Here is a 24,019-nt window from a genome sequence, read left to right as displayed (position 1 = left end):
TGTTCAGAGAGAAAATCCTTGGCAATCCTCTCAAAATGGGAAGCAGTTAAATTACTGCAAGAAAAATCAAACCATTTACCACACAGTGTTAGAGCTCAGAGAATACTGAAAGCTGGCACTGCAGGGAGAGGAAGAAGCCTCCTTCCAACACACTGGCACAGCATGGAGGGGACTGTGTGATGCACCAGGTCAGGAGCAAACACTGCTGAAAAATAAAGATTGTTTCAGCTAAATCAGTTCCTTGATCCAGCTCACTGCACAAAGATGTTTGCTGGCACCAGGAAAGGGCAGCCTAGAGGTGATAAGTGTCCTCTGACAAGTGTCAGTTTAAAGAAGTAGCTGGGCTGGCTGCAGTTAATCAATTCCAGCAGGCAGAGCCCAGTTCAAGAGCCAGCCCCAAGGTCTATTGTGCATCCTGCTCACCCCCGCTTCCTGAACTGTTTCAGGTCAGCACTTTCATTGATCTGCTGGGCTTCAACAGGCAGGGCTATAAATAAAGAGCCATTAATCAACTATTTAAGTACCCTTTTTACTGAAATAAAGAAAACCCACAGAAATGACATCAAGATGTGAAAAATCCAAACAAGCTAGTGAATACAAAGACATCCAAGAGAGCACTCCTAGGAACACACTTGAGGCTCAAGTGGCTCAGGGAACAGCCTGCTGGGTGTTGAGTCAGACTCTCCAGTGCTCCTGCTCTCACTCCCCTCCCAGCTGCCAGCACACACTGCGCAGTCCATTCAGTACCAACAGGAGTCACTTGTTCAGAGTTCAAGTGCATCTGATTCACCATGAGCCAGCAAGCTTCTGCAGTGCACTGCCATTCCCTGCTCCCCCTTCCCTACTCAAGTCCTTCTGAGTTTTCCCTTCTTCCCTCTACTCCCAGCTGTGGGACAGGAACACAACTTACCACTTAGATCAAATGGTACATTTTACCATTACAGAGAAATGTGCAGATTCCTTGTCAAGGTCACAAGGTCCTACAGGATCCGTGTCAAGAAGCAGACCTGCTGCATGACCAAATGCAACTGGAGCACCTGGGATGCAAGTCAGTGCAAAGCCTTAACCAGCAGCTGCCCTGACACATGGCCTCACATACCAGGAGTCCTCTAACCTAAGACACACCAAACTGATGCTCAGGTAACCCTTCTCTATTTCCCTGCTCCCACAAATTTCCTGTGTGACCTTGATGTGCACAGCTGTGTCTGCACAGCCTTAGGGTGTTGGTTCACCCCCCATCTCTGATTTGGGCAGCAAAACTGGCTTAAGCTCCTTCCTTCCTCCCACTGCCACAGTGTTAAGTCAAGAAATGAGCAAACACTGGCACAGGGCAAGAACAAATAAATACTTTGAAAGCTGTTACATTGCTGCAGGGCTCAGGAAGTTACACCCTCATTTTCTTCAGCTGTGAAAGGGGGATATTGCCATCCCCCCGTGTTAAGTGAGGTAAGATAACAAAGGATGAGGACAAACATGACAGATTAGGAGATGTACTTAAAATAGTCTTGCCACCTCTTGGGTTGGTAAGGATAAACTCCATAGCTCTCTTGTTTTTCTTGGTGAAATTGCTCAAAGTTAAAAAAAAATAAAATTAAAAAGCCTATGAAATCTGTTTGCAGCTTGACTTTGCACTTGGCAGTGTTTAGAAGTGTGCCACTGAACAACTACAGCCAAGGGGAGGAACTCCATTATTGTCCAAGGACAGCTGAAGGATGAACTGAAATGCTGGCATTCCAGAACAGGTTCCCAGCAAGGGAAGCAAATAACAGCAGATGATCAGACAACAGGCAGAGGTACCAAGTGGCCATAATCAAAGAACAGCTTTTATTGGCCAAAATAACCAAGAAACCATTTTCTTCCAAAAAACAACTCCCTAACTAAGAAACCGAAATGCAAACAAACTCCGCATAAACTTGACCGTTCCCATTCATCCTCTGAAGAATTCCTCCTCCTCCTCCTAAGTCAGCTGTTCTCCTTAACCCTCCTGCACCACCATAAGTAGGAGAATGGCAAAATTCAAAGTCATTTAGGACAAGAGAACAAACACATGGGGAGGCATGAGTCTGTCCACTTACACACATGAAAGAGGCTGTTGGTGTTTGCAAACATCTTACATACTTACCTGAAAGCAGTAACTTCCCCTGTTTCTGGAGATACAAACATTTTACTACACAAACTATAGTTTTGTGGTGTTTTTTTTTTTTGTTTTTAATCCCAGGATACAGGTACATCTGTGGCCTGTACAGGTTGTTACAACTCAGACACCACCTGCAGTTTGTTAGTTTACACTTCTCTATTCAGAAAACTTGGAAGTTAAAAAAACATAAAAATTGGTTACACTGAGTTCTCAAGGCAAATCATAATTTTAAACTCTGCATTTACTCATGCCAGTAAAACAAATACCAGATAGAGAAAGAAGGTATCTAAGAAAACCTTGCTCTCTCTGGTAACTGAAATCATGGTGGAAAGAAAAAAAAACAAGAGAGAGAGAAAGAAAGAGAAGGGAGACAGAAGAGAGAGAGAAATGCCAGGGTACAAGACACCAGTTCCAATAGAGGAATTCTCAGAAGTATTTTCACTAATTTCTCAATTAACAGAAACCATTAAAAAAGAGATCTGGTTCATAAACAGCTATGCAAATTTGTTCAACTTACATAGGTGAAAATTTAAGAAACAAAAAGGGAAAAAAAGTGTCTTAAAAAGAAAGGTCAGTATTTACACATCATGTTTCTTTAAAGATCCCACGTGTCTGCACTGAGCTGAGTGCTGTGCACACACTTCTGAGGGTGTGTGAGCACACAGCCACAGCACTTCCCTGGCAGCAGGGAAGGAACACTACAGAACTAACGGGAATCTCAGCTCATGGGAGTTACTGACTTCTATTGCTGCTGTGCAGAGAACAGCACCGTATGTTTGACAGAGGAATTCCACTGGAAACAGTCTCCTGTCCTAATCTAGACATGATTTTACAAAACATCTAACACCTGTACTACACCTTTTGTAAGAAAATAGAGAGCAGCTTTGAGCTGCAGTTCTTCTAAACTACTGTAGGAAGGCTTCTCTAGGTACTTCCTAAATTGGCAACCATCTGAGGTAATCAGTGATGCTGTTCCAACGAGCACCCTTCACTTCTCCCCGCCTGCACCAACCGTTGCCTCCTTATTGAGTCCTCTGATGGACAAGTCGTAAACCACTTCCTCAATTTTCTTGACGTCGTACTTCAGGCCATCGTAGCGTTTCCTCAGGGAGTCGTTCTTCAGGTTGAGGAGGCGGAAGCCAGAATCCAGCTCGTTGATGAAGGTTGAGATGCGGAGAGGGCGAGAATAGTCCCCAGCTGTGACACTGTTCACTGCCAGCCTGGCCTGCGAGAGGAGACACCGAGGAGCACAGCAGCCACGTCACATCAATCACATCACATCCCATCACATCGCAGTCCCCATCAGTTACTGTACCAATGAAGCACTTGTGTTCCTGGCAGTCAGATTATTTGTACTTAGCTCTACCTTTTTGTTGAGCATAGTTCTGGATTTTCAATCAAATGACTAGTTTAAATCTTAAAAGTATCACTGAGGAACATGCAGAGAAGCTTCTTGCTACAAGTTCAGATCAAGGTGTTGTGTATCATAACTGCCAGGAACAACTCAGGGAAGCTAAAAAACACATTACTTCTGTTTTCCAGGTCAGTTTCAAACCAAATACATGCATGCACATCTTTCTTACCAGCTCACTGGCCAGAGTTAATACACCAGAAAGATAATCTTCAATGTCCAGGTGAAAGCCCCGTTCTCGATCAGCTTCAACTGAGACGAAAACAGAGCAGTGATGAGGGGGTGCTGAGCATGAGCAAACCCAGCCACCTTAAATTGCATTTGTTTATTGGTGCTAATTTGAAATATCAAATTTATGAAATACTATTACATAATGAAAGTCAGCCTTTTCCTGTATGTGATGTAATTACATCCTCTCTGTTCTTGATTCAGCATCTTGTACATCCTCAACTGGACATCCAACAGAGTAACTGGATTTACATCTATATACAAGATGTATTTTCCTTACTTTTTTCAAATCCTTTGCTCTGTGAAGATACAATTCTTTTATGGCAAAGAATTTAATCTGTTTCACACACTTTTTAGATACCAAAAGCAAGAAGTTAGAGAAACAAGCTCTCATCTTTCTGTTATGTTTTTGGTGCATTTACACACTTTGAATGAATGACCTTCATTGATTAAGAACTTATTAATGAATAAGTACTTTTGTTAACATTAGGTTTGCCAATTTCCGTCCTCTGAGAATTTCTTGTTGATATAATGAAATCAAATGCCAGATAAACTCTGGAACTGATTTCTCAGGAAGAAATTAAGTTCTGCCATTTCCCTGTACCTCTGAAAGCTACAATGTCTAAGGTCACAAGCATTTTCCCTTTGGTTACAACATTAACTTACTCCCCAGTATTTCTGCAACAGCTTCTCGGGTCACTAATGTTTCTGACTCCAGGTAGACTACAAATGCTGCCAGGAACACCAGGCGCTGCAGCACAAACCTCCAGTGCTCATGAAACCTGCAGAAGAAACACCAGGTCAAGGTATAAATAATTAATGGTTATTACTGGAGCGTTAGGCAACAAGCACACATTCAGTGTGTGTTGTGTTTTCTGCCTTAACACATGCACTTTGCAGTATTTTTGGTTTATCAAAATGACACCAGCTACAAGACATCTCCTTGGTACTCCAGAACTCCACACCCAGGTTACCACACCAGACACTGACATTTGCTCTCCCCTCTCACACACCTCCTCAGCTCCCACACTTTTCCAGGCTCTGTTGCCCACAGACAGCCAGAGCTTTCCCTCAGCAGATCTGAGCTGACAAGATTCTTGTTCTTTGAAATGTTCTTGCCAGGCACTGTCCCCTTCTGGCAGCAACAGAACACAAAGGTGACAACTTCATTTAGTGTCTGCAGAACCAAACAGCCATTTCCTGACAGATTTAGAGCTCTGCTTCCAGAAACACCCCAGACCAAACAACTTAACTGAAATTAATGGAGCAGCAAATGCCCTGCTTCCAGATACAAGGGCAGCTCCAGCAGAACACCAACTTCTTAAGCTTCCCTTTTTCTTTTTAAAGAAAATGTCTAGAAGAAAAATTCAATACTAACTATTTTTGGTGAAAAGTTACAGTGCTTGAGCAAAAGCATTTATCTATACTGATAAAAACCTCACACTTGTCTACCACAATTTACTTTTCAAAGAGAAAGAAGCATTCAACCCATCAACCTTTTCATCATTATTCCAAAGCAGTGATGGCAAATGCCCGAGCAATTCCCACATATATCTGTGTCTGGCTGGGTGTGATCCTGCACACCTGTAATACTGATCAGCAGGAAACTTGGTCTTCAGAGACTCCATCTGTGTCCTCACTGTACCAAAGTGCTCACGAGCCTTCTGACACTTCTTTGGAACTGAAAAAGAGACAGCACAGCATTTGTAGAATGAATACACTCAGGAAATGGATATTTGACAGGCAGCAGAGGTTTGTAGACAGTTTCCCAGTGTAGACTGTGCTATTTAAACTTCTTTCTTGTTCAAGATAGGCTACTGACACTTGGAATCAATCTGAGAATTATTCCTGATGACACCATGAGCCATAGAGGTAAAGCAGAAAGACTCTGGAATTCCAGGCTGTCTGATATGCTCTGGGCCTTTGTTTTGAGCTTGAGCCAAGATGTCCCAGCAACAGCCAGATCCCAAGCAATGGAACAGCACTGCACACAGCAGCTGGCCCAAAGGAAGCACACACCAAGCACTGCTGTCAGACAACTCTCACAGTCAAAGGAAAAAACTTTTCTTTCTCTATATTAAAATCTTATCCAATTTTTTTTCTAATCCATCAGAATCTGGTTACATGAGGTGCAACATCCCTTCAGGAAACTGCATTTCCTGCCTTTTACGGTGTATTTGCAGAGCCTGGGTTCCAGCCTGCCCAGTGCATGTTACAGCTCTGCAGAGAAAGGATCTCTTGTTCCTGCAGCAGCCACTGCCACCTCCCGTTCGCCGACAGAGTTACAGCCCCGCTGCAGCGCCAGCGGCGGACCGAGGGCTCCAGGCACAGCTTCCCTGCAGCCCTCTCACACAGCCTGGTCACAAAGCCCAGCCTGACAGGCCCTCCTGCATCTTCATGCGCAGAAGCCGCGGTTATTCACAAAAGCTACATCTGAAAGTGTGATGGTTTTTAGCAAACAACACCTACTAGGAGTCACTCAAGTGTGATTATAACACTTCTGTTAATAACACATAATTTCTGTTTAAAAAAATAAAAGAGGGAGAATGACATGCAAAAAATGAAAGCTTCAGGAAGCAGAACGTGGGAGTGCTCCATGTGGCAGCCAGGATGAAAGAGCTGTGTGAAGCTCACTGGGAGCTACAGGGCTGCCCCAGTCATGTGAGCATCGCGTGCCTGGGGGAACAGAGTAAGGGACACATTCGTGTTTGGATTCTGCCAGAGGCAAAAAGAAACATTCCCGACTGTAAAGGCTCAGACAATGCCCAGTGACACACACGCAGTCCCCAAATTCAAACTACCCTTGCACATCCCCAGGTGCCACCTCTGTGTTCTGCAGCTGCAGAGCAAGGACTGAGTTGTGTCTCGGGCTGGTGGCCCCGGCCTGTCGGCAGGCAGCAGCAGGATGCAGCACACGCTGCCCTGCCCGGCCTCCTGAGCAGCTCTCCAGCCCAGAAGCCTCTCCAAGATGGCATTTGAAAAGGCACTGGCTGGTATGGGAAGCTGGCCCCCATCAAACTCCCAGCTGTCCCAGGGTTTTACTAACAGAGCTGAGTCTGATGACAAATTCACAGGTCTGCTGTCACAAGTTAACTCCTGACCTATTAAACATGAACTCATTATTTTTGTAATAATTATAAGACAAGGCTTTGGGTTTTTTGTCTGATTCATTTTTAGTTTATTTGTTTGTATTTTTTTGGTTTTGGATTTATTTTTTTCATTGGTTTTGGTTTTTTTTTTCCCTTTAACTATTCCAAATGTCTTCTCAGACTCCTCAAGTTCTAGGACCGGGTCTCTCCAGGAATTAAAAACCAAGTGCAAATACGCTGAGTTGAACATGGGCCTCTACAATTAAACGCCTGACAATGACTCTGAAGTTGTTCCCCACACAATGACCATGGATTTTCCCAGGCTGGAGAACTGAGCTTGTGCAAATAACCACTCACAGCTCTGATTCCCAGCACTGCTGGGTCTCCCAGCAGATGGAACTTGCACTTGGCTGCCCAGCTCACACCTGTGGTGCTGCTCATTGCTGAACACAAACCCTCTCTGAGGGCAGAGGCAGCCCAGGCCTCCAGCTCCAGCCCCAGTGTGCTGGGGAACCTCATCAGGCTGAGAACAACCAGCAGCTCTGCAAGGGAGTAAAACAGCACCTGGGGAGGCTGCTTCTGTTTCCCTTCACAGGGTGGCTTGCACAAATTCCTCTCCAGAGTTTCCAGCAAAGTCAGAATGGTTGCTTCTTCTCACAAGATATTAATTGACTGGGAAAACCCCAGCTCTTATGGGACATTTTCAGTTTAGTCCAGTACCTGCACCAGTGAGCTGAGAAAGGAGGGGACAGAAAGAGCAGATGTGACACCTGGGCCTGCAGAGCTGCTCTCGTGGCCTGGAGGAACAGGCTGGCCCAGAAACATCCTGTCCACACCTGAGAAGCCTGGAACCAGGCTGATGCCAACCCAAACCTCCAAAGCTGCAGAACAATTCCTGCTGTCACTCAAGCAGACACCAAGGGCAGGTCCTGCTGTTTCAGCCCTTGCAAATTCTTTTCACATTTTGCCGTGTTAAGCGGATTTTATACACAGAGAGAGAATCTGTTTTGTACAACCCAGACTGAAGTGTGTTCCCCCCCATCCCAGCCCATCCTGAATACCCCCTCAGCTCAGGACCACAGCTTTTTGGGGTGTGTGGTGAAGAGACGAGACAGGGACACTGATCAAAGGCCCAACAAGTGATGGTAAAACATCCTATGTGCGAGCCACCTGCAGGGACACCCAAGAGCCAACTCAGCAGCCCAGGACGTGAACAGCTGGAAAAGAACACTGCTCTGCACCGAGACAGAAAAGCACCACGCTAGGGAGGGAGAAAGGGACAGAACGGTGTCCATAATGCTGAACGGCAGCTTTGCTACTTGTCTGGCCTGAAACCTCCCAGCTGCGCTCTCCTCTTCCCGGGAAACGCACGGCCAAGGCCCCGGGAGCGAACGGACCCTGGAGAGGAGGCCCCGGGAAGGGCCCCTGCGCGCTCCGAGGGGCACTCCCGCCCCGCGGCCGCTCTCCGCTGCCCGGGGCGGCGGCGCGGAACTCACTGTGCTGGAAGCCGGGCCCCTGGTGCACGCCCTGCAGCAGCGTCAGGATCTCCCGCGCCGTCTGCTCCAGCGCCTGCACCACCTTCCGGATCTCCTGCGGGCACAGCGCGCCGTCAGCCGAGGCACCGCCCCGCCCGTGCCCGCCCCGCCCGCCGTGCCGCCCGCCCCGGCACCTCTCGGATGTCCTGGTCCTGGCCGAGCGCTCCCTGCAGCGCCGCGAACATCTCGCTCACCGACATGGTGCCGCCGCCTCCCGCCCAGGGGCCTTCCGCGCCGCCGGCGCGCGCCTGCCCCGCGCACCGCCTGTCCGCGCCGCGCCGGGCTGCCCCGCGCACCGCCTGAGCGGCCGGAGCAGCCACGAATGGCCGGAGGGACGGCTGGGAGGGTGCCAGAGAGTGCTGATCGCCCCGGGGGGCTGCTGGCCGCTCCCAGGGCGGGAGTTTGTCGCCCCGGCGGTGTCCGTGTCCCAGCCCGCCCTCGCCCTCCCGGTGCGGTGGGGCCGGGCCCGGTGTGGCCGCGCGAGGGCCCGCGCGCCCCGTTGCTGGGAGACGGCGTCTGGCCGCGCGGCGCCGGCGCGAGGGCAGTGACGCACTTCCGGCGGCCATCTGCGGAGGCAGCATGGCGGCCGGGGGGGCCATGGCGGCCGAGGCACCTGCGTCTGCCGCGCCTGCCAGGGCGGCGCCGCTGCTGGCGCTGGAGCCGCGGCTGCAGCGCCAGTTCCAGCAGAAGGTGCAGCGGGCCCGCAGCAAGCGGACGGCCAAGGTGAGCGGGACGGCCCGGCGGGGCGGGGGCGGCGCGGCGGGGCCCGGCTCGGCCCGGCCCGGGCTGACTGCCGCGCTCTCTGTGCCCGCAGGAGGAGCTGACGCCCGGCGTGGTGTTCGTGGGGCATCTGCCGCGGGGCCTCTGCGAGCCGCATCTCCGCGAGTACTTCGGGCAGTTCGGGACGGTGACGCGGCTGCGGCTCTCCCGGAGTAAGAAGGTGAGGAGCGGTCCCGGTGCCGGGCCGGGCCGGGCCGTGTCCCTGAGCCCTGCGGCTCCCCCGGCCCGCCCGAGGCCCTCGGGAGCCCCACGTGGGAGCGGCAGGGCCGGGGCTGGGCACGGCCTTGTGCTCCTTTTTCCGTGAGGAAATTCCCTCCAGTGGGAAGTGCCGGAGCGCGCCAGGTCAAGCTACGACTGAAGTGCCACGACTGTGTTTTAACGCACTTGTTGTGTGTGGTAAATCTAATTTTTTTTCACTTCTAGGTTTGCTGTCGCATTATAAGCATGGAGCAATGGAACAGCAGCAATGCAGAGCAGCTTTGTTGTTTTTTTTTTAGCAAGTAGATACCTGTGAGCAGCTTCTTTTGTGTGCAAATATGCATTTTACAAATAATGTTATACCAATATAGGACTAAATCTGTCTTTTAGGACTAAATTGTGCTTTTCACAATTTCAGTGACCTTTTATGAAATTACTTGTGGTTATCTGAGATGGCTTTGGAAGAATAAAGTAATTTTAATAGAGCCCTTCAGTACCAAAGCACTGTTTGATGTTTCTCTCCTGTCACTCACAGACTGGAGGCAGCAAAGGCTATGCATTTGTGGAGTTTGAGTCTGATGATGTGGCCAAGATTGTTGCAGACACAATGAATAACTACCTGTTTTCTGAGAGGCTGCTGAAGTGTAAGTACAAGCTGCAGTGTAAGTCCTGTAGCACGCAAAGGAATCTTGTTATTTCAGTTACCTTTTTCAACTGTGCATAGAATCCTGGGGTTTTTTTAATGAAGTTTTGTCCCAGAAGTGTTTTCTGTGGGGCTGAGCTTTTCATCATGTGTGAAGAACATGCCCAGCAGGCTCTTGGTCACTAGTGCTGGTTTTTCTCTGGGCTGATGTTGCTCTCAGTGACTGTGTGACATGAAATCTCAGGACAAAGCTGGGTTTGCTGTAGAGATAGTTCCTCTCACATGGACACTGCTTGGCATTTGTAATTACTGCAGTTGTTGTTTGTAAGGTTGGAAAAAAGGAGGTTTTGAGTAAAAGACTGATGAAATCACTGAGTTTCTCAGTGATGGTAACAGTAACACTTTCTTCGTAAAGGATTATGAGTTGAGGTGTTGTAAAACAATTCTGTCTGATCTTTCTGGATTAAACTGTTAAAGAGTTCCATCCACCTATCCATCCCTCCCTCCCTCCCCCCGTTTCTCTCACTGCCCGGGGTGCAGTGACCCTCTGTGTGGCCGAGCCGCCGCCCCCGCGGGGCTGCGCCGTGGCCGCGTTGCGTGCGTGCCCTTGGCGGAGGGCGGCCGTGCCGTAGCCGTGTCCTGTGCTGGCTGCAGGTCAGTTCGTGCCTCCCGAGAAGGTCCACGAGGACCTGTTCAAGGACTGCGACAGGATCTTCCGGAAGCCCTCTCAGCCGGCCGTGCGGCGCTACAACAGGATCCGCTCCCTGCTGGAGAAGGCCAGGATGACGCAGCGCCTGCTGCGGAAGGAGAGGCTGCTGCGGAAGAAGCTGGCTGAAAAGGGGCTGGAGTATGACTTCCCTGGATTTGTAAGTTTGGCGTCGCTTCAGTGAGCGTGTTAAGCAAGATGTGTTTCTGGAGTTGTGCTGAATGCATGGAAATCACGTGTTTTGTGTGGAACTGGCAAAAGAGCTGGAGCCCCAGGGAGGCTCGCTTGTGTTAGGAACTGTTTGGAAGCAGCAGGAATTCAGTGTGGTGCTGTTGCTGGGCTGCACTCCGTGTGCCTGTGTGTTTACTTGTAGACAAAGGTAACAGCAAAGGGCTGATGTTCCTGTTCTTTTGTTGGTACAAGAAGTTGGATATTCTGTGGTTTAATAATGGAGTGCAGATCACCAAAGAGCAGAGGGGCTTTGGCAGAGTGGGGGTTTGAAGGCAGGTCCCAAGACCAGAACTTCCATCCACAGCCCTTGCATATTCCTTCTCTGCTGAGTGCTTGGGTCAAGAACTTGAGTTGTGAGCAGTTAATGCTGTTTGACATGGAATGTTTTAAAAATGCACAGTAGCGCATTTTCTTGTGTTGCTTTCAGTGTTTTTGTTCAAACCAGATCACCTCTGTGTCAGTCGGTTTATTTCTTTAAACCTGTTTGCTGTAGCAAAGACTTTGTGGTTATGAAGCAAAGCTATGAAGTGTGACTGTGAAACTGTATCTGTGAACTGTTAAGTGACTGCATCTTCACACAAGTGTGTAGTGATCCACCTGATATGTCTTGCTTCCTAGGCTGCACAGGCGCTTTCCAAAAAAAGAAAAAAAATTAAAACATCTAAGAAGTCAAAACTGAACGTTTCTTTGAGCAGCCAGGTAAGACAGACCAGTCCTGGTGGTGACCAGTACCACCATTCACATTGGGGCGGGTGTTTGAAGTCTTCAGCTGGCACCTTAATACTGATTTCAACACACAAAAACCTTAACATTGGCACAAACATCTCTCAAGGAAACAGAAGTAGCTCCTTTGAGATGCATTTGCACTCTTGAACGGGGGAGGGTGATAGAATCCTCGTGGTTCCCTCTCCTGTGAGAGTATTCAGCAGCAAAGGCTTCTGCTCAGCACGCTGTACCCAGTGTGTCTGCCTCTGCTGTTCAGCACTCCCCTGAGGCTGTGCTAGTGCAGGGTGCTGGGGCCAGGCAGGTACACCCCTGCGCCTGTGCCTTACCCTGGGACAGCATGATCTCCTTGATGGAGTCCTGCTGGACTGTGTTTCAATGCCAGCCTGTTTTGATACAAAGGGAGTTGAATTTTTGATACAGTCCAGTGCTGTCTGTCCTCATTTCCATACTGTACTGTCCCTCCTACCCCATGCTCTCCAGGCACAGTGTTTGGTGTTTAATGCCAGGTAAAAGTAGCAGTGGGGTGAAAGGGAAGTTCAGGTCATCAGGACTGAGATTTGAGATATTGGCAGTCTAAAAAGTCTGTAAGGCATTAACATTTCTGTTCTGTTTCATCATTGTTGTGAGTTGGGGGATGAGTGTTTGTTTGGGGATTTTTATTATTATTGGGTTTACTTGTGATAAGTGGGGCATGGCTGCTTGTGAGGAAGACAGGATAACTAATACATTCTGTCAGCTGAGTTCTGAGGCCTTACTGAGGTAACGAAGCTGGGATGTTTCAGCTCTCTTGTAAAACTGAATGTGGCATTTCTGTATGCCAGTCTCAAATACACTCTCTCACCCCCTGCCCTGTTGCCCTGATCATATCCCACTTGACTTTCGTGATGCTTTGAGTCAAGAAATACAAAGTTTAGAAAGCAAATGTGCATAACAACATGTTAAAAAATGTGAATTAATTTCCATTTGCCTTTCACATACACTTCTTTGAAGGTGACACTTCTGTCCAAAGAAATAATTACTTTTGTAAAGTAGCTAGTTATAAAATGTAAACAACTTTCTGAAGGAGAGCTGGAATGAGGTGTCTTGTGGTACCGCAGGGGCAGTGACAGCTCTTTCTGGCAGATGGCTTTGCAGTGAATCCTGTTTTTCTGATCTCTTCAGGATCCTACTCCAGTCTGTACTCCAGCAGTGCTCGAGCGCCGGAGAGCTGCTGGGATGGATGATGACACAGAGGATGAAGTGACTCTCAGGCTTCCCTCTGCCAGCATTAAGAACGCTGTGCAGAGACCAAAGAAGCAGCCAAGGCAGAGGCCAAGCCGGAAGAAACAGAAACAGACTTAAAATTTTAGTGGCTATAGCCATATTTTTCTCAACTTAAAAACTGTTGAGGTGGAGCTTCTACTGGGTCTGCTCCCCTGGCTTGGTTCATCCTGCCTAGACTGTATCAGGCTTTCTTAGGCAAGGACTCTGTTCACAAATCCTCTGGTTTGGTCATCAAGAACAAGAACGTACGAAGATATTCTTGACTTTGTGCTCACAAGTGCCTGTGCTGTGACACAGCTACAGTAGTCCAGAATCTTCAGTTAATTTTAAAACTCATTTCTAGTGCTCACTGTTTGGAAAGAAAATGTGAGGCTGTCCCTTCAGAGTTTGCTAATGCAAACAACTGTATCTTAAATTCATAATTAATGACAGCTTATTAAAAAAATTACCATTTTTCAACTTTGTTTGCTCTTGGTAATGGTTCTTCTGTTTAACTGAATGTTTGTGTTTTGTGAAAGTTCTCACATGTTTGCACCCATTGAGGCTCTTGAGAAGATGCACCAATAATCAGGGCAGTCTGAGTTCTGCTGGCAGTTCTGTTGTCCTTTGTCACTGCATTTTCGTTTCACAGCTTGCATGAAACCAAGGGTGTTTTCTGCTCCAGGGGGTGATAAGCACATTGAAACATTGTAATAACCCAGAGTGAAAAGGCAGGTTTTTGTCAACAGTAGTATGAGTTCAGAGAATTGAGTGTAGCTTTTTGTAATGCACTAACATTCATTCTTGTTCCACCTAGCTTGTGATTACAGATGGCAGGTATCCAGTCCTGCTTGAACAGGCAGTTTGTGCAGTTAGAATTTGGATTTTAATGCAAGTCTGAGATGTGTAGAAATCCCAGATTGGGTTCTGTGCACATACTTGGCCTTTATCTCTTGTTGTCTTAAACACTCTAATGCTGTTGGCTGCTGGTCAGGCTTGGCAGAAGATTTTAGAGGAAAGCCCAGGTGATAATAACCAGCTAGGTAGGTGGCTGGCACTAATTCCTTGTCTACTCTAGTTGAAGTCCTGGCAGAGAAAAATTAATCTAAACCATTGGCCTTGATGACTCTGATCTGTCTGGCTTGATCACTGGAATAATCATGGGATCATAATGACATTGTCTAGGTGACTCAGATTAGATCATTCTCCTTTCTTGAGGAAACACTTGGATGAGTGCATCTTCATATCTTCATATCAATGCTTGTCACCTTGGGCAGGCCAAGGGAATCTCTTCACCAGCCCAGTGGGCAGGGACAGTCCTCGTCTTCTAATGGAATTGTTGCTGTGTACATCTGCAGGCTTCCTTCCCTGTGTGTTGTTTGATGGGAAACAGGCATTGCTTGCACCCCAAACCCATGGGAAATACAGGCTCAGTTGAGGTTTGAGATACATGACCACCACAATGGTTGGCAGAAATGCTTATCTGTATCTGATGTGCAGCTCTGAAAAACTTCTACCTTGACATCATACAGCAGAGAGCAGCAGAGAAGAAGCAAAATGCATCTTCCCAGAATAGACAGTTTTCTTTTGAAATCCATGTTCCTGACTTTGTGTTGGGCACATAAAGATGGCTGTTGAGTCAGGGTGAAGTAGAAACGTGGCTGCGTTCCTCCTGCTGGGAGCTGCATCTCCTGACACCGGGGGGCAGCACGGCTCAGCTGTGTGGCCCTGCCGCAGCACAAGGGTTCCTGGGAAATGTGCGCCTTTGTAAGGAAAGCCTCTCCAGGCAGTGAGGAGTGAGTGGCTGCACTGGTGTGACTCACGTCTCTAACATGGCTTGAGAATACATGAGAAACCTGAGCCAAAAATGCCCATTTCTGTGGTGCTGCCACAAATGCTCCTTCCTAGGGTGCTCTTTAGAAAACTTAGTTAATCCAGGGTAACTTCTCAGGTGCAGTTCCACATTCCCCAGAGCCTGAGCATCTCCATTCCTGTGCTTCCCATTCCAATGCCTTGGCCTGCATTTTGAACATGGAATTGGTTTCATTCCCTCTGTGCTTCTGTTGCTGTGCTCCTCTCTGTGCCCAGTGTTCTGCCTCTGCCTGTGTCCACTTGCTGCTTTCTTCCACGTTTGACTCAGTGGCTTCTCGTGCTGCTTGCAGTGCCAGGGCTGTCCTGCCTGGCTGCATGAGCTCCTGCATGTCCCCTGCATGAGGGACTTTGGCTTCTGGAAGTCTCTTGGAAAGGTTTGTGCCTTTAAGCTAAACCCCTGGCTGCTGCTGGCTCTCCAGAGTTACATAGCAGTGTGAGCCTTGATGGGAAGACGTTCAAGAAAACTGTTCACAATAAGGGTTGCTTCCTGCTGTAATTTTCCTTTCCCTTCCTTTTGTTTGTTCATCTTCCTTCAATTGAGATCAGCTTAGATGGCAACTCTGAACAGCAAGGAAGCAAAATTCTGTGTTGTTTGAGGAAAGCACAACAATACCCAGGCTACAGCAAGGAGCTCTCAGCAGAAGGCAGCTTTTCTTGGTGATAGTTTCTGTTTTTAGGCTGCCTGTGTTATTAATACACTGCTGTCCAGGGAGATGTACGTAAGCAGAAATTCAGACACCTGATACTTGCCAAACATAGTTTCCGTAGCAAGTGGACAGATGTGCTGTGTCATGAGTTATGCCCCAGTCTCTGCACTGGTTTTTATTTCTCATTTCTCCAGTAATTTGTTTGTGCATCTTGGACAAACACAAACCTCCTGGCCACTGATTTTAGGGCAGGCTCCAAGTTGTTTTTACTGGGATGCTGGGAGTGTTGGGGCTGTGGTTGCAAGGCATGACTTGCAAGTTCTCTGCCTTTCAGTTATGAGTGACTTTGTAGAGCTGTTTTGCTGAACACTCATGTATGTATTACTGTTTGCAAGCCTGAGAAACTTAGGTGCTAGCCAAGCTGCTAATTTATACTCATTTATTACAATTTCTCTGTTTTGGAGGAGGGAGCAGGGTTTAAGAGTGCTCACCATTTCCTGGCACAAGAAATACTGGAAGTAAAAGAAGAATGGGGGGTAGAGAGGGTGGGGGAGAAAAGCAGAATTGGCTGCAAGATAGAGGGAAGGAAGGAATGATGAAGGCAATGCTCACCTCTCAAGACAAAGATACTGGTGAATGTGGCAGGGTTAGACAGCTCAAAATTAAAGATGCAGTTTTATGTTTTCCTACTATTTATTTTGCCTGTTGGATGTGCTGTGGGATGCCCAGGCTGCATGGAGCATGAGGAATGTGCTGCCATCACAGCCCAAGTGCTGGTACTTGCTCATGAGCCAAGTGAAGGAGGAGAGCAGGCTGGGCAAGTGACACTTGCTCTTGCCAGTACCGAGCCTGTTTGCTTGCATAGCTGGCTTTGGAAGTGGCTGCAGCCCTGGGGAGCGAGGTTAAAACCTGTCTGCAAATGGCTGATGGTGCAAGGGAGGACTTAGGCATGGCTCTGAGGGGTGACATGCTCTCCTCTCCGACTAGCCAGTGAGGCAGAGAGGAGCTCCAGCAAATTCCCCTCTCCCAACTTTTCCTTCAGAGTGCTGGGGAGCTTGGCTCTCACTTTGCAGTGTGATGCAGCCGCCTGGGCTGGGCTGGGCTGTGTGAGGTGCTGTGCACATCCCTGCCTGGGCAGGGTGCTGCAGGTGAAAGCTGGGCAAGCAGGTAACAGAGTACAGTGAATGTGATCTCCATTATGTGTTTTCCAGAAATATCCACAAATCCTCTTGGACTAGACTCCTTCATTGTCCAAGATGCTGTTCAAATACATCCTTGTCTCCTGACTTTTCCATCTAACTCCCAGATTCTTGAAATGTCTAACTCTAGGCAGCAATAATCTGCACTTCTTAGCCAGACATATGCTGGGGACCACCCCAGGGTGCTGCTGAAACAGTGAGGAGGCCATTCTGTGTGTCAGGCTGCTGCTGGCACTGCTAATGCAGGCACATCCCTCCCTGCCCAAGGGCAGCAGCTGTCAGAGCAAGCTGAGGAAATGGTTAACTGTGTGAGTGAGATTTCCTAAAGTGAAACATTTTCTTCCATGCAGGGTGCAGCAAGGCCTCTCATCACTTCTGACACCCAGCATTAATTAAACATATGGCAGGAACAGAGATCTTGGCTGTCCTGGGAGGCCTGGAGTAGTTACACACCTGCGTGTCTGTGGCCAGTAACCATGTTGTTCTTCTGTGCTGGGAAAGGAAAAGCTGCAGAGAAGCTCCTACACAAGCCTTGGCTCTGTTCAGGGAAGAAAATGCTGGTTTATGATAGTCCTCAAATGCATTGTTGAAGAGAGGCAGAACTGTGAGGACTAACTGAGGGACTTTGGGACAGCGATGTGGGGCTGCAGTGAGCCACAGGCACTGGGCTCGCTTCCTTTCCCTGTCTGTGCATTTGATCCATCACATGGAGACTGGGGCTCGGCCTGGATTTGAAACTTGTTGTTTTAAAGAACAGGAAGGAAAGAAACAAATCTCATTTTTATGACAGTGATTTTGGAAAACCCTGTTCTTTTCTGTGTGTTTTTCCAGTGCAGACTGAGAGGAGTCTTGGTGAGCAGGTGCAGATGTGGAAATCAGGCTGCTTGCTCTGCAGTGAGGCATTGCTGCCAGTTTCCCACAAGGGCTTGCACAAACTCCCAGTTTGCTGGTGTATTGGTTTCTTTAAAACAAGCAGGGAAGTAGAGCTGCTTGCTTCTGTCAGGGTGGCCTCATAAGGCTGAGAGCATTGCAGCATTTTGAGGGTGAAGGCAGGACTTGCCTCTCTGCTGTGCTTGCTCAGTTACTGTTTCTCACACAAGGCAGCCGTGCAGTGGGGAGAGAGCAGGGTCTGTGCCAGCTGTGCAGCTGCAGCAGCAAAGCTGCTTTGTCACCTGCACTGTTTTTATTTCTGTTGATGTGAGAGCTGGAAGGGCCCTGGTGTGATTTTCAGGTGCTGGGCTGCATTTACCGGTCTGCCTGTTAGAAGAGGGTTGGGTTCATCTGCCCAGAGGTGATGGCAGAGGGAATGTAAGACAAATCTATAAAGTTTTCCTTCAGCTATCCTGCACAAAGACAGGCTGTTTGTGGTTTATTAACAGGGCAGTGCTTACAGTGTGTTCTATTGAACTGTATCCTTAAAAACAAATTCCGGGTTGGAACTGCTGGAGCTTTGTGACTGGTCTGGCAGGAGCTGTGCATGTGCAATGGACTAGCTCCAGAGGCACTATGGATTCTCCCAAACCAAATGTGTCTGTTGGTGTAATGTCAGTGCAGCTCCATCAGATGAATCACAGCCTAAGCTTTTATCCTGAGAACTACTACCTCATCTTTTTTCCTCCATCAGCTCATAATTTTACAAGATTAAATCCTGCCTGTTAATATATAGTACAGAATCAACCAGTTGGTTGTTAAGACTCATTTGGAGTTAGTGATTTGGACACTTGGGATTGGGTGGGCTGCCAGTGTATGTTTGCTGTGTTGCCATTCAATGTCAGCCCTCCCATTGCATTCTGTAAGAGCTTCCATTAATTTCAGTAGAAATCTGCATTTGGGGTGAAGGGTGACCTAATCTTTAAAAAGGATCTTAATCCACTTAGCCTTTATTGCAAAGCTCAGCATTTTTTCCTTGTCAGGAGCAGACTGCATTCCTAACCTTGATGTGTCACTTTCCAGTTGGCTTAATATTTGGGTGAGGATAAAAGGAAATGTTTTTCATATATTGAAAGAACCCATGCTGGTAAGGTATGTGCACGTGCAATGTGCAAGTATTAAAAAAAAAAAAAAAAAAAAAAAAAAAGGAGATATGAGCATAATTGTGTTTGGATGGTGGAAAAAAGATAAAATAGTATCAGCAGATGACTACAGAGAACAAGCACAGGAAGAGGTAAATCCATTCGAGACAGTGTAACTGGGAAACAATGAGGGAAGCGGAAATGGGGATGAAATGTCGTTTAAGTGCAAGACAAAATAGGAGTCTAGTTTGACCTGTAAATGTCTCTTCCCAGAGGCCTGAGGCAAGCCAGGAAAAACACAATCTGTGATGCAAATATAAGACCTGGTGCCCATGCCTTGGTAAGGCCAGAGCTGATCTTCCAGGTTAGTGCATTAAATCTAGCACAGCTCAGAAAGCATGGAAAACTGTTGCCAGTAGCCTGTGTTCAGTTTTGGGAGGTTTCAGCTCTGGTCACAAAACAAAGAAAGCCACAATTAACACTAATTGGTACCTTCCTTGATGTTTGGTCAGGGAGAATGAACCATTCCTTGCCTTCCTGGAGGCAGTCACTCCAGGTCAGGGGAAGAAGCCTGGGGGGATGTCGCATGGCTCACAGGACCTTCCTGCCAACGGGAAATCTCGAATCCAACCCAATTCACACTGCCTGAGGACTACCTGCTTTGTACAGGATGTTTCTCCTTGGGTGGCCAAATGTCCGCAAGGAGTGAGCACACGTAGACGAGCCAGTGTGCACTCCATGGGCCTTGAAGCCATTTGCTCATTTCCCTTTAATCAAAACCTTCTGCTCTTGTGTTTTCTTTTCTGTTTGGTGACTGAAGCGAAGCTTCATGTGCCTTCACGTGGGAGTTAAGTGGGTCAGTGGGATGCTTTGTTCGTGGCAGCTCTCACGTGGAAAAAGTCCGATGCAAAATGCTGAGGCTTGGCAGGAAAGTGCCAATTAAAGATAGCGGTGCGGGAGCACATTGTGTGAGCTGAAAGTGCTCAGATCTGGGGCTGTGACAACTGCCACGTGCAAAGGGAAGAACGAGGAATTACTAAATTTCATGTTGATCTGAAGTACTTGTGCTTTCCCTGTCTCAAGTGTTGTTCTCATGCAGCATGGACGAGGAGTTTATTCCCTGTTTCCCAGGTAAGTGAGGGTAGAAGAGCTGAGTCACACAGGGGCCCTGTGCCAGAGGAGGATCAGCTGCACTCTCAAGTTGGGTACTTGGACTTTGCCTCATGTTGGCCCATGGTATTTGTGCCAGCAGCTGTCCAGCCTTCTCCTCAGCATGGCACAAGGCTGTACAGGTGATGTGCCAGGAGATGGCAAAGGGAGAGATCCATTGTTACATGAGTCAAGTGAAGCTGTTCTCCCCCTCAGCCATGCAAGCAGTCAAGTTGGGACAGCACATAAAGAAAATGTGGCTAAGTCTGCATAGCAGTGTGCTCAACTCTAGGAAAGCAACCCAGGGACAGCCAGGCTTTGACACTGCTGTCCTCTGCTGTTAAGGGCAGCTACATCATCATACTGTCATTCATAAATAAAAACATTTCTCCCTGAAGCACCAGGCTCTCAGATTCCTGAGCAGATGTTGTGCAAAAGGGCCCTGAAGGAAAGGGGAAGAGCAAGTCATTCAGGTATAGTCAGTGTTTCTGCTGAAATAGTCCATCCATCTGCTTCCCACTAGTTTTATTGACATGTTTTTATTTGAATGAGCAATGTTTGTAACTGAAAGCTAGACTATCCTTATATTTCTATATTTAAAAAAGCTTTCTGACTTTGCTTTGCCCTTACTTAAAGCTTTTTGTGCCCTTGCTGCAGATGTCCATAAGTTCATGTCTTTTTTTCACCTTGGGGATGGATTGTGCTTTGTTTTGCACGTTTATAAGCACACAGCTCCTTGTGTCCAACCTTTCTTAGCAAGCAGGGAGCAGTGTACTTTGCAGTGGACTGATTAGAGAGATACCTGCAGCTTCACTGGGAACAGTATCCTCTCAGGAGACTTTTCCACTGCACTGGTCTCTTTGTTTTGGAGACAGGTAAGTAAATGGAGATCTTTCAGAAATGACAGCATAGTAAAAAGTTCCTTTTTTAGGTATGTTATGGATAAAGGTACTGCCAAATGCCTGCTGCTGAGCCACTGGTAGTGAAGGACTGGTCAAGCAGTCTCTTGGGATGGCAGCAGCTCCTCCATTTAGAGAGTCCTCTCTGCACCCCAGGATGAATCCCCAAGGGCTCCTTAGCAATAGCACAGTTGCTACCTAACCATAACTTTGGAGAAGCCGAGGTATCCCTGCAGACTGGATTCCATCCAGAAGCTTAGATCTGGTTGCCCTTGGGGTATTCTGCCGTGCCTTCACGGTGTTTCCATTGGGAACTGTCACAAGCGATGGATGTGCAGCTCTGTCACAGATGTGCCAGAACTAATGCAGAGTGATGGCCCTGGGAAAGCTGATGGATTGTGCCACGGAATCGAGAGCAGAATTAAAGAATACTGAGATTGATGTTAAGAAACCTAAAGGCCAAGAATCACAAGAATGCTTTCACCTCCTACTTTTAAAAAGTTGGAAGAAAACCTGCAGGTTGCAATGTATTTTTGACTTCTTTTCCTAATGAAAACAAGGCTTATGTGACCAGTCTGTCTGTCTGCTTCTAGTCAGCTGTCAGGCTAACCCCCTCCTTTTCCCTTCTCACTGTTTAGGGGGGAGGAAGCAATCTCAAATTTCATGACAATGGAAGAGAGAAATAATCATTGCCAGCCTCGGGGAAGGCAGGAGGGAGCTCGGGCGTGGTGTGATCCCTTGTGATGGAGGCCTGCCCTTCCATCTGCACGGGGATAGAGCCCTGGACTAACCCACCGTGCCACCGAGGCATTTTGGAGGCACGGGACACACAAAGGAAGGTAGGGCTGCTGAGAGAGCAGGCGGATTAGAGGGACAAAGGACACAGACCTGTGAGAAAGCAGGCATCATTAGTGCTGCTGCTCATGGAACAATGTCTTGAATGTAGGCATAAACTGTTCTAAAAGTCTCTGCAGGGAGCAAGGAAACAGTTATGTAGTAAGAGGGGAAAAAAATCCAAATATTAGAGCTGATTATGTGACAAATGTATTTCTGTGCAGACTTTACCTGCTTTAAAATAAAAATGTGAAGAAAACGCATAAAGACCATGCCCACAATCTGCCAGTTGCACAAGGAAGCTTTTAGGTTTTGTGCAGTTGTTGTCCCCTGAAGTCTTGCAACAAAAAAGAGAATAAAAGTCATATTTTCTGTGAAGTTTTACCTAGGAGGGGAGAAAAAAAAATACTTTAACCTATGCGAGCTGCATTTCTCAGCATTTCTTTACAAAGCTTTAGGCTGCCAAACAGTGAATGAAGAATCACCAGAAGTAAGAATCTGTGGAAAAAGGGCAAACATACAATTGTATCAGAAGGCAGCTTTGAGAGATTTCCAAAGTAAATGCTTCTTCATTGTAATACTGAAGGGAATAAATTCACAGCAAATGTGAGACACGCAATAATAAATATGTGATACAAAGTTATTGATTTCTTACTAAAACTAAACAAAATATTGCTTATCAAAATAACTTATTGCTTATCACCTAACTTACTACTATTCCGTTTTTATCTCATTTTCTTTTTCAAAATGAGGAAGGTATTTTGTGAAGGTATTTTGGGAACAGAGCAGGAGCTATCTAGACTCTCGGAGAGAACTTTGCCTGTAGTTCTAGCAGATCCAGACAAAGTGGGATGATTGGTCCTTTGTTAATGTACCCACAGTCTCTGTCCTCAGCTTCTGTTGGGAGGCTGCAAAACAGGAGAAGGACAAAACGCTGGAGGAGTCCTGTTTGCAGAAGTGCCCAGCCAGGGAGGGGAAACGTTCTGCAGGGGCTGTGCTGAGGCAGAGCTGTTGTACCTCTGCTGTGGGTAGTGCTTAGCCAGTTAGGGCTCTCAGGGGATTAGCTGCTGCCTGGGGGTGAGAACCATGGTAATTTCTAAAGCTGGTTTGTAATCACCTGCTTTCAGTTTACTCAGACCTGGCATCCTTTTAAGCACTAATATCCCCAGCTTTCTCTTGACATCTGTGCAGCCGGTTCCAGACTACGCTCAGGCTGTGCCGATGGCTTCACCCAAAGCAGCAGTTAGCTATTGCTCTGCAACTGATGGCAAAAAAGAACAAGCTGAAAATCGTGGATTATTTGGAGGGAGCTTGCCAAAAGTCACTGCTGTGCCACAGCTGTGAGCCAAGGAGAAGGGTGTTATTATTTCATGAAGTTGTGAATGAAAATCGATCCTTTGTTCCACATATGCTCTCCCACGTTGTGATGGCTCAGCCTCGGTGCTCGTTGGGAACTGCAGTGTTATGGAGTCAGCTGCCTTCCACAGCTCAGAGGACGAGGGCAGTGGTGGTTTGAGGGGACATGGAGGTTCAATCCCCACAACCAACGGGAGAACAGCAGTCATGAGCCCAGGGAACAAGATGGCCAAATACATGGTGGAAAAGAGCTTCTGCACAGGGCATTTATTTCCCATTCCTACCTCAGTTATAGAGTGGGAGTACTGCGAATTTTTCCATGAAGGAGAAAGAAGTAGTTGCTTTTAAATGCAGCTTTTAAACTAAAGTTGCAAAAAACAGACATGGAGTGGGTCTAGCGGGAGGGCAACAAAGATCATTAAGAGACTAGAGCATCTCTGGTATGAGAAAAGGCTGAGAGAATTGGGCTGTTCCACCTTGAGATGACAGAGAGGACTTCACCCATGTGTATAAATATCTAAAGGGGGATGTCAAGAGATCCAGGCTCTGCTCGGTGGTGCCCAGCAACAGAAGAGGCAACAGGCAGAAACTGATGCACAGGAATTTCCGCCTGAACGCGAGGAAGAACTTCTTATTGTGCAGTGACCAGGCACTGGAACAGCTTGTCCAGAGACAGTGTGGAGTTTCCCTGACTCCAGAGCCGTGCCACGTGCTCTGGGACGGCGGTGCTGGAGCAGGGAGGTGGGACAGGTGTCCCGCAGCGTTCCGTCCAGGCTGCCGCCCGCGGTGCTTCCGTGGCTGCTCCCGGGCCCCGCGGAGGAAGGCACGCGCAGCCCGCGGGCTCCTCCCACAGCCTTTGGGCCTGTCCCCGGCCGGAGCAGCAGCCGGGAGCCCGGCAGGGGTTGGAGGCCGGTCAGCGGGGACGGGGCCGTGGCATTCCCAGGAACAGGAGTGGCACTCCCAGGAACAGGAGTGGCATTCCCGGGCACACGCCTGTCCGCGCTCCCGGGCCCGGCTCCCGGCGGGCGGGGTCGCCATGGCGACCGGGCGCGCGGTAACGGTTCCCGCGCATGCGCACGGCGCGCGCTGACCTCACCGCGGTACCAGCGGCCGCAGGGCGGCGCC

The 24,019-nt window shown here is 48.1% G+C and overlaps 2 protein-coding genes across 2 annotated transcripts; one reads left to right on the top strand and one right to left on the bottom strand.

The window, feature by feature from the left end:
- Positions 1-1,804: 1,804 nt before the first annotated feature.
- Positions 1,805-8,880, bottom strand: TSN (translin). The gene is made up of 6 exons (XM_041405905.1): positions 8,535-8,880; positions 8,362-8,455; positions 5,361-5,457; positions 4,443-4,558; positions 3,721-3,800; positions 1,805-3,362 (listed from the first exon to the last, which is right to left on the bottom strand). Exons 1-6 carry the CDS (start codon positions 8,598-8,600, stop codon positions 3,126-3,128), a joined length of 690 nt encoding a protein of 229 aa, XP_041261839.1. The 5' UTR covers positions 8,601-8,880; the 3' UTR covers positions 1,805-3,125.
- A 59-nt stretch (positions 8,881-8,939) lies between these two features.
- NIFK (nucleolar protein interacting with the FHA domain of MKI67) lies at positions 8,940-13,406 on the top strand. Its single transcript, XM_041405917.1, is given in 7 exon segments — positions 8,940-9,123; positions 9,215-9,340; positions 9,914-10,022; positions 10,676-10,887; positions 11,577-11,657; positions 12,846-12,993; positions 12,996-13,406. Coding segments are annotated over 7 exon segments (858 nt in total). The 5' UTR covers positions 8,940-8,979; the 3' UTR covers positions 13,034-13,406.
- Positions 13,407-24,019: the final 10,613 nt, after the last annotated feature.

Source organism: Onychostruthus taczanowskii, unplaced genomic scaffold (genome assembly GCF_017590055.1).
Source record: "Onychostruthus taczanowskii isolate IOZ18803 unplaced genomic scaffold, ASM1759005v1 scaffold10, whole genome shotgun sequence".
Lineage (NCBI taxonomy): Eukaryota > Metazoa > Chordata > Aves > Passeriformes > Passeridae > Onychostruthus > Onychostruthus taczanowskii.
This window is presented reverse-complemented; position numbering and strand designations above follow the sequence as displayed.